The sequence below is a fragment of the Plodia interpunctella genome, chromosome 14 (genome assembly GCF_027563975.2).
Source record: "Plodia interpunctella isolate USDA-ARS_2022_Savannah chromosome 14, ilPloInte3.2, whole genome shotgun sequence".
Lineage (NCBI taxonomy): Eukaryota > Metazoa > Arthropoda > Insecta > Lepidoptera > Pyralidae > Plodia > Plodia interpunctella.
In genome coordinates this window covers 8026763-8042176 of record NC_071307.1, presented here as the reverse complement: position 1 = coordinate 8042176, position 15414 = coordinate 8026763, and the positions used below count along the sequence as shown (strand labels likewise).

The window sequence follows — 15414 nt, the reverse complement described above, 5'->3', positions numbered from 1 at the left end:
ACCGCAGCGAGATAATTGGCACAATTGAAGGTGAATTTATACGGCCTTAGGAAATGAGACACAAAATGTGTGTAATAAAGAAAGAATCTTTATGTTTGTATTGTCATGTATATAATAATTTCATTGTATTTGCTGCTTGCTATTGGAGGTTTCATTTATATGGATACAAATAGACAAATTACTATTTATTTTCGAGATCTTGTGTAGTCTAAATAATAATACCTTTTTGTTATAAAAGAATAATAGGTACTGAACTGTAGAAAACAATTTAGGAATAAATAAAATCATCCTATAATGATTGCATATATACATTTAAAGCATCAAATATTAATGTACTTATTTAAGAATTGTGTTTACATTAAGTTATGTTGACAAAATCAACAACTGATTTTTTAGCGGAGTTAATGAATATAACACGAAATATATTTTGAAATAATTATTACATCGTAAATCGGGGAGGCCACGTTCCAAGGTATTGAAATCATCCAGAAATCATCGTAAACCTTCACACTGGGTGACTATTTAGTTCTCTAATGTGTATACAACTAATTGTATCACTAGATGACAATAGGTAGTAAAAAATCATAGGTAGAGGAAAAAAAAGAAAGGCAGAAAAAAAGAAAGGTAGAAAAAAAGAGAGGTAGGTAAAAGTCGTGTCAGATGCCTTTAGACAACTGGAATAAAATCTGGCACATGCACTCTGCCGCTATAATATAGAAGGTTGTCGAGTGTGCGGCCGCCCTAACGCGCTCGAGCTAATTGGCCGCAATTGAACTCGAGTTGGGCTGATTTAGATCGGCACAGACTTCCTTCGAAATGGCGACAATTTAAATGTGTCTAACATTAATGTTATATCTGCTGCTTGTGTATCACAAGGTTATGCTTGAAGGAATTTGCAATCCAGTCACAAATTTTGCATTATAATTTCACGGCATTTATACAAAATTTAGTTATCGGTTCCCTAATTTTTAAACCATACAAATATTATAATGAGAAAATATTTGTATTTTTGTTTCTTTGTATTTCATAAACTCAAAAACTGCCGATGTTGATGAAATATTCAAAAGCAATATAGGCTACTTTTTTTTATGGTTTTCCTCGAGCGAAGCCGGGGCGGGCCGCTAGTTCATAGACAAGTTTGATAGGTGCTCAATTTTGGTGGCATGATGTGCTGTGTGAACATTATTAAAAATAATTTGTTATGGAAGTTGACATTTCCATACGAAGTTCAAAACAGCTGATCGGTAAATTAATGTTGAAGCCAAAACATTTCGTCATTTTGCAACCCTGCACTCATGGCTATGAGAATGTGAATTTATCGAACACGTTAACTGCTGATGACGTCAGCATTTGGTGATCTCACAAAATGTCTCTCCAGCTTATTCTCGAAAAAACGCATACCATTATACCATTACTCGAATTTCGACTTTTTGGAAATAAACTGCGATAAAACTGGGTGTGAGCCTGTCTACGTATGTCTGCTCACGCGGCAACATTTCTATTCTTCAAATCTCCCAACTTTAAATACGTGTTCGCGGAAAAATTGAAATGTACAGTCGACTGCACAATTCATTGCAAACTCCCCCCTATTACCGCGGCATAAAGATCCATACTGGGTACTTGAGAATGTACATTTCTATTTCACATTACAGTTACAGTGAGGTATTACACAGTGGCGGAACTATGTCATCGTGGGCCCTGGGCTATTCCACAATAAGATTTATTGAAAGCTGTAACCGATTGAATATATAATACTATCTTGATAAAAAATGTGTTTTTGATCCGATGGGCATGCAAAACATGTATAATGTTTAGAGCGTAACATGTAGAAGCTGCAAGCTTCGCTTAGTGCAGAGCCCGCAGCTAAACAAAAATTAAAATTGTAAATTCTAGATACTTGGTACCTAAATGTATCGGTAAAACCTTAGAATTATGTTGGTAAATAAAGTATTATTATGTTATGCTTATTAAAATAAATAATGCTTAAATTGTCTACCAGCCAATAACAAAACCGAAACCACTTCTGAAACACAATGTAAGCAATAATATAAATGTAACGAATTTAGCTTTACTACCTCTTATTCTCAATATGTAATTTGTGTTTTATGTCTCAAGTGATTAGCACTAACGTTTCGAGCGGGCGTTAAAATTAAACAAATTAGAACTTATAAACAACAGGTGAGCTCATACACAAAACTCAGCTTAACAGACGCACATACGGATTAGAAAAAGAGGTGTTAGCAAATTATTAGATACTTTGTTTTAAAGCATGTAAATTCGTCTAGTTTTTATCTGTGGTATAGTGAGAATAAGTATATAAAGATAATGCAAAAACCAAGTGCCATTCAGACTAATGGTGAAGTCTTGTGGCTATATATAGATGTAATTTAAGAATCTTTGGTGAAATAAGTACCCATGATTTAATTGCTCCATGATCCCTACCCCTTAAATCATCATGTTTCATCTGGAAGGCTGTCATTGATATCGTTGTAACAGCTGCCTGACGCCACAAAGGCCACCACAGAGTAAAAAATTAAGCTGAAAATGTTGAATATTGCGCTGTGATTGAACCCGCCTTGAGTATACTATTGTAGCCAATCAGCTGCACAAAGCAAAGCAAAGCGGCAGTATATGGAATGGTCGTATTCTAGGGCGTAACAACACGCTATGGGTGGTAACCTTATCTTCACACTAACGTCGAATTCGGACAGATACCGCGGCGAATTAATGTACATTACGTAGGTATTAGTTTGTATGAGAGCTTTAATCTACCGCAATGAAAAACCAGCAATGTATATTCCAAATCCGCGATTTTTGGCGAACTGTTTACCGATAGTGTACAACCTACATTACAAACGTCCATTCGTTCCACCTGGCCTATAAAATGGCAACACTCGATACGATCGTACTATTGCCCCGGTAACCGATAGCGGGTTGCGACGGACAATGGTAACAGACAGACACATTGTGTTTTGATAGCCACCAGGTATTGTGTAATTCTGTTGTAGGTACTTGAGTGCTCTGTAATGCTGAGTTATCTCCTTGTTACTTTTTCTTAACTGGCTACAAAGAAGAATATTTTCCCTCACTGTTTCATAACAATTTACACAGCAACAAATGGGGGTAGTTTGTTTTGGGATACTAATCTTGAAAATATTTAATGAGATCACCTTCATATTCAGTGCCTTACCGGGACAGTGCTCTTAACCACTGAGCTGTCGAGACCATGCCTGTTCGGGCGAATTAATTCATCTATACACGTCTTACACTGACCGACGTACAAATTTTGTCCGGATAAAACTAATTCAGATATCGTCGGATAACGTCGACACGCAAAGTACAAGAAATCTTATTGGTATTAAGATTCTAGTCATTGTCGCCTTTACAATAAAACATATTTAACTATAATAGAAATAAATTTGTGGTGTGTAGTTCCCATCCTAAACGACACAGTCCATATTCTCGCAAGTGTCCACACCGAATGCCTTGACAGCTGATAGACAACAACAGCATTCTCAAAGAGCAGTTGACAGCAGACGGGCGGTCATAAATCCGACTTTAAATTTTAAGGTTTATTTTGAAGCTAAAAGGCTTTGAAGCGAAGCATAGCTGTGAAGCCAGGAATCGAACCCAGAGCACATTTTTTTAAACTATTACATTTTTTTTCAATAACAATTAAATCATGTAGTCTAACTCTAACTAGGACGAAAATTTCGGGCGACTCCACTCATGTCTCTTCTTATTCTATGTCACAAAAAAAAACCAATTTCTGTGCTCTGTTTTAAAACTGACCTAAATAAACCAGGTTGCGCTTAAGTGAAAAAACACATCACATGGAAATAACATAGAAACGAAGATTGCCGAGAATATCTTAATAAACGAGCCTTATAAGGTCGTCCTGCATCGAAGACTTCGCGACAAATACTTTCTCTCGATCATACTGCATTCGCATCAACAAAACTACAGCCATCTCACTCTTATCGCACGCAAATCGGTTGCGTGGAAAAGCGACATCGATATTGTATGCACTGGAGCAGAACTTCGATTTCGGCCTTGGGTGAAAGTTCTCATTGCAAAATGTTGCCATGATACAGAGATTTGGTAATATTGATACGTAAGATATAATGATATTGTATTACCGTGCCGGTAATTGTGTAATATGCAAAGCTAATAAAAATAAGAGTCGGGTGTGACGCTTTGTCCGGTAGCAATGTTATAGGCCTTCTAAAAATACTTTGGTGTCCGATTAATAGGATACAAATTAAAAAGATATTAATCCAGTGTTATTTAGTGTTAAAAACACTTCATGACTTACTTGGTTTATGTGGGATTGCTTGGTCTGTTGTTAAGATTATGTTTAAAATGGAAAAAAAAGGAACACCCAAAAAAATCGTCGTCTAAAAAATTACCAAAAGACAATAACAGAATAAATTGTAAAGTTAAATTATGGCTTAAATTTTTATGCTTATAGATATTTGCCTATATTCCGCAATATAAAAAGTAATAACAAAGCCTTGCCGCGATTAATTTTATGCACGTCTAAAATCTGCATACGAAAACAAGCAACGCTAGCGTAAACAAAACAAGCGAAAAGGAATTCTAAACAAAAGCCGAAAGAGATTGATTTGCCGTAGCACGGTTATCTTTAAAAATTGACGTCCAACGATGCAGATATTAATTGCTTAGCAAATATTTACATAATTTCAGTGTAGAGATAGACGCGGATATGATCTTAGGTTGAGCTATTTCGTAACTAAAACTCACGTTTTTTTACATCACTCCATGAGAAGAATAATATAGAGATCTCATTTTTGTGCAATATGTTAGTTAGCGACTCCGTGAAAGGGACGGGAGTGTGTAATAGGAAGCAGGAGCAATGCGCGTGCGCCTTTTTTTGTATTAAGTTTTGAATTATTCACAAAACAAATGGCTGTGGAATCGCTAAGATTGTAATATATCTGCAACGTTTTATAGTTGCAAGATAGGTAATGTAAATATATACAAAGTATATAATACCACAAGTAAGTCCAGTTTGAATGAGTCATTGTGATTTCTGAGATCAAGGCTGCGCAGGCTATTGCCCTATCAAAATAATTTGTGTACTTGTTGCTATGTATCTATGTAATGAAACAATTTTCCGTGGGTGTATCCGAGAAAAAAACTAAAATTTAATATCATAATTAATGTGGTTCAGTCATGTGTTATAATAGAATGATATTGACTACAGTTTCGACCCAAAAAGTGATGGCTGGATGTAGTCAGGGATATGCGTGTCAATGGTTTGACAACCGGGAGGCCGACGACCGTACGAAGTGGAGACGAAAACCCCCAGAAGAACCCTCGGCTTCGATGCTCAACGGCTGAGGAGCAACCGCGAAAACGCTCAGATGACATAGATGGACTATAGTTTCGACCTTTTTAGAAGATCATTCTCAATGTCAAAACGAGTGTGTGTCCTGTATTTTTATTTTTTATTTCTCATGTTAACTTTGCCTCACTATACCGAATAATATTTTTTTTTTATTTGAAAATAATGACTTCAATAAACTGGCTTTAAATGTCCAGTAAATAGATTCCCTAATTATATGTAATTCTAAATAAAGTTACTAACATAGGTAAAGTATTATATAACCACGGATCTTGAGTCCAATGTATAAAGATTTATTATTCGATATATTATCGAATAATAAATCGCGAATTGCGCGAAAAAAATCGTTCCAAATGTCCTGCCAAATAGACCAAAATTTTTCAAAAGTTCATACGACATTGATAATAATTATAATGAAATACCCAAACTTTTGCATTATGATTTCAAAGATTATAAATCCTAGCCGGCTCTCTTTGCTATGTAGGAAAAAATGAATAATAACATAATGTAATGTCACAAAAGCAAAGCTATTACATCCATATTATTTATGGAGCCGACTGTACCTTCAAGGAAAATGCCGTCCATTAAACCCAGCCCGTCCATAAGGTCTCGCTTTTGTATACAAACAAAAAATACGCGCAAATAGTCTTTGTGCCGACCATATAAGGTCGCATATCAGTCGTGGATTATGCTAATTTTCGCATCGTTTGTACATTTATGCACAAAAATGACAGAAACCTCAAATGACAGTGTGTCTAATAAGTCGCTGCCCGTTAACGTGCTCTATTTAGCTCATACTTTTCATTTTTTAATGAATTATAATACTGTTACATCGAGACATTTATGCACCAAGACTCACTGTGCTAAGACTGAGGTGTAGATAACGCAGAAAGAAGCCTTTATTGACGAGATAGCCCACGTACTATTCCGATATCGGTGGAATTCAATACATATACAATTGAAAGGCGATGATTGTTATCCAAGTCGGCGGGCATAACAACCGACACACGTGCGCGATACCAACGAATCAATCTGCTTATCGGTGGTAGGTACAGCCAGCAAATCCTCTGGCGAAATTTCGAAACACCTTCAAAAGTAGGTTCTAGTATCAACATTGATAATGAGAAAATGCGAGTCGAAAACAAACACAAAATGCACCTTAAATCTTGTAAGTAAACACTCCATTGTACACACACTACACAAAACACGATTTCGAAATTCGAACGCTGCGGCCGCGCGCGAAAAACACGCGTGCGCGCACTGATTTTCACAATGCCACTGTTTCCAATGCGCGCGCAGCGGCGTACTCTCAATTAGCCGGCCGGCCGTCACGGCCCCGCCGCCGCTCCATCATCGAAACGACAATAATTGACGGCAGACATTCGCGGAACAATGAACCGAATCAACCAAAAGATTTACATAACTTCAACCTCATAACGTCATAACATAACAGAACTTTCAATAATAGCATAGCAATTATTACAACAGAGTTGAAGGTTTTTGCTTTCAACGGCATCTTGTTTTTAAAGTCTAATTTGTTAAATAGAAAAAATATCGCACTTTCAAATATATTGAGGAACAACAGCAAATACGAAAGTGTTATAGGAAATTATTTTGATATTATTTTAGGTAGATGGAGGTATGGTATTTCTCAGCTCGGCCTCCGGGACTTTGGTATATTACGCGGGACATAACAAATACATACAAAATGGTAACAAAAAACTATACATTTTTAAATCATATAATAGAAAAAATCAATACAAATGTATGTGTACAGCTTGAACGAATTAACCCCAAACGCTTCTCAAGCGAAAAACCTACTAATAATATTTTAAATTAATTAATATAAATATATATACTAATATTAATGATCACTGATTAACAAAAGGCAAATGACAAACACTGATTGACAAATGACAAGGGGCCATGGCGGGACGGCACCAAAATTGAACCAAAGCGGGACGTCCCGGAAAATCCGGTTGCCAAGCCTAATGGAGTCAGATTTCCTCATGACGCTCATATTAATTTGCACACAAATGATATTGGTCACTGAAACATAAGATTTTCAGGGTTTTCAATCGATTCGCCAGTGCACACTGGTTATGACTAGTACATATAATTTTTATGATGAGCGCAAATTGACGGCGTGACGTCAGACACCGGACGAGGACGTTGCCCGACTGAACAATATCGTGTCATGTTTCTATATTGAGATTTATATTTTTCTGGAAACTGTTCCATTTCGGCCAGTGTCGATGAACCTACATGTTATATTAATGTTATATTTTGTTAAAAATATATACTCTACTTTTATCATTAGAGCAAGAGCCCGCGACGATCAGTCTTTCGTCATTTTTAAAAAGTTGAAATCCTTATCCTTCTTCTTACATATTATAGAACAAATCATCCGCGTCTGACTGTCGATCTGTTCGCGATAAACCCAAAACTACTGCGCGGATTTTCATGCGGTATTCACCGATATGATTTCTGTGATTTCTGAAGAAGGTTTAGATGTATAATTTATTATGATTTTACCCGAGCGAAGCCGGGATGAGAAGCTAGTATAATATAAATATTCTTAAATGGGGAGAGGTATAACAATTATAACATTAGTTAGCTGAGACCATACAAACTACATTATAAGCTACCTACAGTCAAATGCAAGTTTGTAGACACCTTTAGTGCGACAGTAATAACGGCGATAATTTGCAATAAATACCTAGCACATATGACCTTGATTTGACACAAGAGACAATGGTTTCTCAAAACAAAAATAATTTTAACATGATTTAATTCTTCCCCGGGCGTCCGCATTCCCTTCCCCGTCACGTATTTGGAGACATCACGGCACATAAATTTCCCGAAGCAAATATGACTACGTTTTTCGGCATGGCAAAGTCATGAATATCATTACATATACATGAACAATGTTATCTTCAAACGTGATATGGTCGCATAAAACCAGACAAATTTATTGATGTTTATTCTTCGGATTGAATGAAAATTATGACTTTGAACGATCGAGCGGAGAGGCGCCACGCGCGTGTCGCTGCACTTTGAAATCATACTCATTGAATACACCGTTTTCAGATATAAACATTGAAGTTAAATTTAATAGTTCAGGTAGCAGATTTCTTGTAAATGTAATGAAAAGCATTTCTTGAAATATAAATTTAAACTTTAAATTGATGTCCTATATTGATTTTGGAACAGAAACAGAATCTTTCTGCCGCCCGTCATGAAGAAAAAGAAGTATGTGATATTTTTCTTCGAAAATTGTATGCCTTATAGTAAGTAAATCCTATATTCCAAGACAGATTATAACTTCAAGTCAATTGAGTCGTATTAATCGTAAAGTTATAATACATGTAGTTTTAGCGTGTATATGTTATACATGTATAAAAACTAATACAATATATATAAGTTATACATGTATAAAAACTAATACAATATATATAAGATATACATGTATAAAAACTAATACAACAAATAACACGGATTCAGTTTACCTAAAGCTGTTGGAGGCTTCTTGTATATGATGCTACTAAACTATACTGAACGATAAACTATATTTTATAACACACACACACATGTATAGATTAACAACAAAGTCAATTTGAAAAAGATTCATCATCTTATATGTATTGTAAAACGAAGTTCTAAAACTTAACATGACAGCAAATTCCGGCACGAGCCAAATTATAAACTTATATCTCCTAACTTTGAGCTGCGCCTATTCTGGCGTGTATTAGTTTCATTATAGGGAACCGCGTGGCATCTCGTGGTGTCATAACATACTTGATGCAGACTTCCTTTTGATCGTAATTAAAGTTTTAATTAAATATTGAATAATAACAATCTAATGCCTTTAGGTGACTTGAATAGAATCTGACACTAGTCATCAATACATATAATAAAATTGAAGAAAGGTCAAATTTGTACATTGGATATTTGTTTTACCGATATAGATGACGAAAGTATAGTTTTGGAAATTTTTGTCTGTCTGTCAGTCTGAACGCGCATCACTCGAAATCTACTGGACCGATTTGCTTGAAATTTGGTATGTAGGTACCTTATATACCGAGTTAACATCTTAGATACTTTTCATCCCGGTAAATTCTTAGGTCCCAGTAGGATAATTAAAAAACGAATTATGAATCAAAAATGCTTAATCAAAAGTTAACCTCTTTACTTTAAAATTTCGATTTACTTTAAAATTTTGTAGATAGGTGTAAATAGAATATAAACAAATTGTTTTTATCTATTAAAGTCTGATATAGATATAATGGGCGCAGTATATATCAATATATCAGTATAAAACTCTTCCGTTACTGAGTGACTGACTGACTGACTGACTGACTGACAGACAACATACACCCGAAACTGCTGGACGGGAAGCTGTTTTTAACGAATTTGGCATGTAGGTGAGTGTAGGTGAGCACTAAGAGAGGATTTTTGGAAATTCTACTCCAAAGGGGGTGAAAGGGGTGAAATCTGTAAATATGAAAGTTCTACACCGTTGAAGTTAGTGACTTGAAAATTTGGATTTTGATTGTTTACAACAAAGTAATGAATACGTTTTTCAGATTTTTCTGAAAATTAACCCTCAACCCCTTCATAGTGGGGGTGAAAGATTATATGGGACTTAATACAATTTTCAAGATAAAAAGCTGAAAATTGGCACACTTACTTTTTGTAGCAAATAACAGTAATAGTAAATACAAAAATGTTTAATTTACGTTTGTGGTTAATAAAAAACCGGGACGTAAAACGTCATGGAAAATGAGACGGCACGCGTGGCAGAATACGGGAGTGAGAGTAGGAACGGGAAATGGGAAGGAGACACGTAGTGGGAAACAGGACGGCACATATTCCTAAAAACATGATGGCAAAATATGTAGGAAACGGTACGGGATATCTACTTTACATTACATAGCAGGAAACGGGATTGGACAAGTTTGCGGGACGAGACACGCAGCGGGAAACAGGAAATTGAACTAAAGATGGGTAATAATGCGAATTTGAATCATATATGTTTACCAGTTTTACAGAGTACGCGATAAAATTACTGAGATTTTGCCATGAAATTCACGCGGGCGAAGCCGCGGGCAAAAGCTAGTTTTAATAATAAAATACGACAAGTAGAAGAATAGGCAAGTCTTCTATGTTTGTTTCTATCCTTCAATAATATTTCTGTGAAATGTGTTGGTATAGAAAGTACCGTACGTCATTAATGTAGTTTCCTGATAAAGAATACAAAGTAAAGGAAATCAACTGAGTAGACTAACAAATACACACAAATTTACAAACATTTATACTTTATAACATTAGTGTGTCTAACTCGCTAGATAATTGCATAATCATGAAATTCTTGCATCTAAGATATTTTCTATTCTGCCTTTGATAAAAAAACCCTTGTTGATGATATAATCAATAGAACTATACATATTCGGAATCTGCAAACGAAGATATTTAAGAATTTCGAATATGTATAAAATTACGAGATAAATGTCAGTCACGTCTTTTTCCTTTAAAATAAGCAATCCAGAAAGAACTCAACGATCAATATTAACAATTAAAAACAGAGACCTAATTCCGCACATAAATGACCAGTCTCATTCATTCAATTTCCATATTCTATTAGCCAGTTACAGCCGAGATAAACAGCACACATCGAATGTCTGTAATCGAGAACCATACAAGCAAGGGGGCGTATTAAATGGCTGGAATTAAACAAACAACGACAACGCCATTCGAGAACGGGCCACGTATTCAATTAACAGAATAGGACCCTGAATTGGCGTTCATAACCACAGAATGTGAAATAATGTAAGCTAAACAGAATATATTGAAAAAAAAATCAAAATCAAATAATTTATTCAGAAATTAGGCCTTCACAGGCACTTTTTCAAGTCATATTCTAAATTAAATAACATTTACCAAAGATACATTTCGGAACGACCACTGCTGAAGAAACTCATGGAATGCCCAAAGAAACTCATTCAGTGTTGGTTTTTTAAATATAAATTTATATGTATATCATTTTTTTCTCAGTAATATAACAATGTAAGTATACAATAGAGTATGGTCAAAAGGTATATATTTCGTTATAACGAATTTTCAATAACGTATTATGTATACTTGTTTATTAGTAAGCACCAGAGCGAGCCAGCAGATGGCACTTCTTCTAATATTCCAAATTCTATGTTCATAACATTCGCAGAGTTAATTAGAATATCCTTAATTGCGCGGCAACAACTTGGTACCACGTTGGGCGCCAACTTGTACCACGTTGGGCGCCAAAACGCCACAGTGTTTGTTCTTTATTAGAGCAAGTTCCTCTACCCATGTTTGCGTACAAGTTTGGACCGGTTTTATTTACCGACGGTTCCGAACGTGCGCCAACTTCTCTAGTGTCTGGAATACTCGGGTGCTCTATTGAATTATACGCAGTGTTTAGGACAACTTCCTATTGGAAGCATTTATGGTTTAACTTCTACTTCGGGCGGAATAATATTTAAATGTGTTAGCTGTTGTGTGTGTACAAAATGTCTAACAATTTATGATCAAAATAAAATATGTAATATATGCACTCGTGATCCCGTGATCCCCTCTTACTTATACTTTTCCTCTTACTCTTACTTTGGAGTAAAGAAATATAACTACTAAATCAAAAATATCCAGGCAGTAACACATCAAAATTCCGGAAAAGTTTACACGGAAACTTTTATAAACATTTTATTTAATTGTCTGCGTATCTGAATAATCAGAGAACAACAAGCTCAGAGATATGACCATAGGCAATTATTTAACCAACAAGTGCCGGAAAAGTTGTGGAGAAAACGAAATACAGTCGAAACGCCAATCTGAATATGGAAATGGTAGCAACAGGAATCGCAATGCGGGTAGATAAGGTTTTTATGGCGGGAATCCAGGGTACGGCCGAACGGGTAAACAGTGAAAGAGCGTAATATGCAAAATGCTCCCGATAAGTGTACAAAATGTTCAAAATACAGGAGCGTCATCGGAACAGGCAAGGTCGGGTCTCTTTGCGCCTGCTTTGCATCTATTCTTAATATATGTTATGGCTAAATTGCGAAGTGTAACCAACTGACGGATGGTCCAGTGATTAAGATGGTCGCCTGTGATCGGAAGGTCCCAGGTACGAATCCTACTCATGTCACATGAAGTTTATTAAACCCTGACCTGACGTCACGTCAAAAATCATCTTGAGCTCCTTCCGTGCTTGGGAAGGCACGTAAAGCCATTGGTCCCGGTTTTATTTGCAGTCGTTAAGATCCGCCAATCAAAGAATCCGCAATGGGATGCAATCCGCGTCGTGGGTCATGGCCCAACTCCTTGTCCATCCGTAAGGAAGGCCAGTGCCCCAGAAGTGGGACGTTTAAATGGCTGTTGACGATGTTGATGAAAAAAACCACTTTATTTCACTTGAAAATAAATATTGCAAACATTTTTAGCGCCAAATGTAACAAACCAACAGAACACAAGATAAGGTTCAGAACATCCGGGGCTTTTACCATTTAACATTTCACTTGTAGGTAATCAGGGACGAGACTCCAGGGACAGTTGGGAATAAATAATTTATCTGACAATAAATTATTCATCTATGTTAATGCGGCAACCCCTTTAATCTTATATCGGGTTTTCCTAATATTTTCGGTCACACGGCAGTGAAGGAAGAATCTGATGAATTAAGAATTTTCTATCTGACCTACCTACATATGTACTTCAATATGATTTTTAGGATTATGTTGTGTTACTCATTAGCATAACTAGACAATAAGGGAGGGTTGTATCAGTCTTTAACGATAACCTGTACAACGCAATGTACGTCATTTTGCCTAAATGTCAGCGGCGCGTAGGTTAAATTCAACGTCAAAGTTAACTGGTGAAACACCCGTAATGATGCTGTTACACCGAGTAAATGTCATCATAATCGTAACATCGATTGGGACTAATCTAACCAATCATAATATGGTAATAGCCAATGGTAATAGCCATAATAATGCGGCTCTAAAATAATAATAACTATTATTTATAGGACACCATTAGCTTCTAACAGCAAAATATATTTTATTGTTGTTGACCATGACGTAATGTGTATTAATTAAGCCATTGAATTGTAAATAGGTAAATCATTTTTATTTTATATCTACACTAGTCTATATATAAAAAAGAACAAGCGTGTTTTACTAATCAACGCCCAGCCTAAACCATAGAACCTATAAACGCGAAATTTGGGCAGTAGCTTAAGGTTATTACGTAGTACTCAGATAAGAAAGAAATTTTCAAAATTCGACCACTAAAGGGGTAAAAATTGGGGGTAAAGTTTGTATGAAAAATAATGAAAATCTTTACTGTTTTACCCGTGTTCTGTTTATCATAGACACAAAAGATTACGGTGAGGGTAAATGTCGGTAGGTGGTAAACTACATAGTATAAAACAAAGTCGGCCGCTGTCTGTATCTAGTAGTAGGGGATAAGATAGAAAGAATGTGTCAAACGTGGATTAACAGCACTCACCATGAACAGTGAGCTCCGAGTCCCGATTCAGCTCGTATAGACGGAGAGCCTCATCCAACTCTAGCTGTGTTGAGATGGTGCACGGGTCGCCTTCCTCGTCCACCCATTTCATAGTGAACACCTGGCATACAGAATACATTATTTGATTAAAAATATGTTATTATAATGTATTTGTTTTGTTACCCTATTGTTGTGTCCCACTGGTGGGTAAAGGCCTTCCCATCCTTTTTCCACAAATCTCTGTCGAGGGCAGCCTGTTGCCACCTTTGTAGGTACCCATTAATAACTTGGCGTTGCATGTGTTATTTGCTTAAAATTTGGTACAAATTTTATGGCTTTCATTGAAATATACGCTTTAAAATATATACAATAGCATATTACGAATTAATATACAATTTCAGATTTATATAATGGTTGATTTGCAGTGTGCCATTATATTGATTTTTAATATAAAATTTCAATTATATCAATATAGTTCACCTTTTTTAAGTACCTGAACAAATATTTATAGTTATAGCGTAAGGTATAGTCAATGGTATGCCATAAAGCTTCATAATTTCATTGCAAATCGTAAGTACTAATACCTCAACGAGATCCATATGCAGGCCTAGGTTCATGTGTGATTAAATGTACTTAGTACAATAAAAAAATTAATTATCTCGTATCAATTTGCTTTTTTTACCCCTAACATAGGTTTTTACTTATAAGCATGTAGAGTTATGCACTGTGTACATGCCCTCTCAACCTATCGCCTGTTGACTGTAAATCTCTTACAGTCAACAGGCGATTACATTATATCTCTGTAGTCCCATATTGTATGTACCTTTCTACTATTAGTCTTGGTTAATCTACTTATTTCTCCTATGTAATAGTTTGTTAAACAAACTTTAAAATACCTGATCAGGCGGGAACCGGCATATTGCTACCATTTCCTGCGTAAACTCCTCGAGAGTGATGTTATGTTTGATATAAGTGATCATCACATCCCCGCTGTACACCGTCTTCACTCTCACATCGTTTGTATGGTTGTCCTGGCTTACAGGCATCATGACGTTTTAATTATGCAGTTTTGGAAACACCTGTAATATGAAATGTTAAATTATAATTGATTTGTGACCACATCAGAAACTTATTCAACGGCAAAAAAGCTAGGACAGTCTAACCAGATGGGATTTCATACTATGAGTGTCTTGACTCACTAAAATCTGTGGACCATCTGTCTTGTCCCCTGTGCCATAACTCATAATAAATAATAATAATAATTAGCCTTCTGTTACTGAGCTTAGATCAAGTTTCGACTGAAAAAAAAATCTCTGAGCTCAGCGTGCCTTTTGGCAAAGGCCTCCTCCTACTGCCTCCACTTGTCTCTGTCCAAAGCCACTTTTGCCCAGTTAGGTCCCAATGTTAGGCTTAGCTCGTCTTTCCCTTTGTTATATAACTCTTAATACTAATAATAATTTAATATTGGCAACTGAAAAAGCTGTGGTCACTACACAGCACCC

The 15414-nt window shown here is 35.9% G+C and overlaps 2 protein-coding genes across 3 annotated transcripts in view; both read right to left on the bottom strand.

Annotated features, from left to right (window-relative positions):
* The window catches only part of LOC128675107 (atypical protein kinase C), a 182766-nt gene extending 176108 nt beyond the window's left edge, over positions 1-6658 (bottom strand). The window contains exon 1 of the mRNA XM_053754246.2: positions 6527-6658. The gene's annotated coding sequence lies outside the window, so the exon portion shown is untranslated. The remainder of the gene's footprint in view (positions 1-6526) is intronic.
* The window catches only part of LOC135309842 (atypical protein kinase C-like), a 137437-nt gene that overhangs the window by 120620 nt on the left and 1403 nt on the right, over positions 1-15414 (bottom strand). For both annotated transcript variants that reach the window (XM_064436350.1, XM_064436351.1), the window contains exons 2-3: positions 14809-14991; positions 13913-14033 (exon numbers count right to left, since the gene is read on the bottom strand). In XM_064436350.1, coding sequence (XP_064292420.1) covers positions 13913-14033; positions 14809-14961 — 274 coding nt within the window. In that variant the 5' untranslated portion in view covers positions 14962-14991. The remainder of the gene's footprint in view (positions 1-13912; positions 14034-14808; positions 14992-15414) is intronic.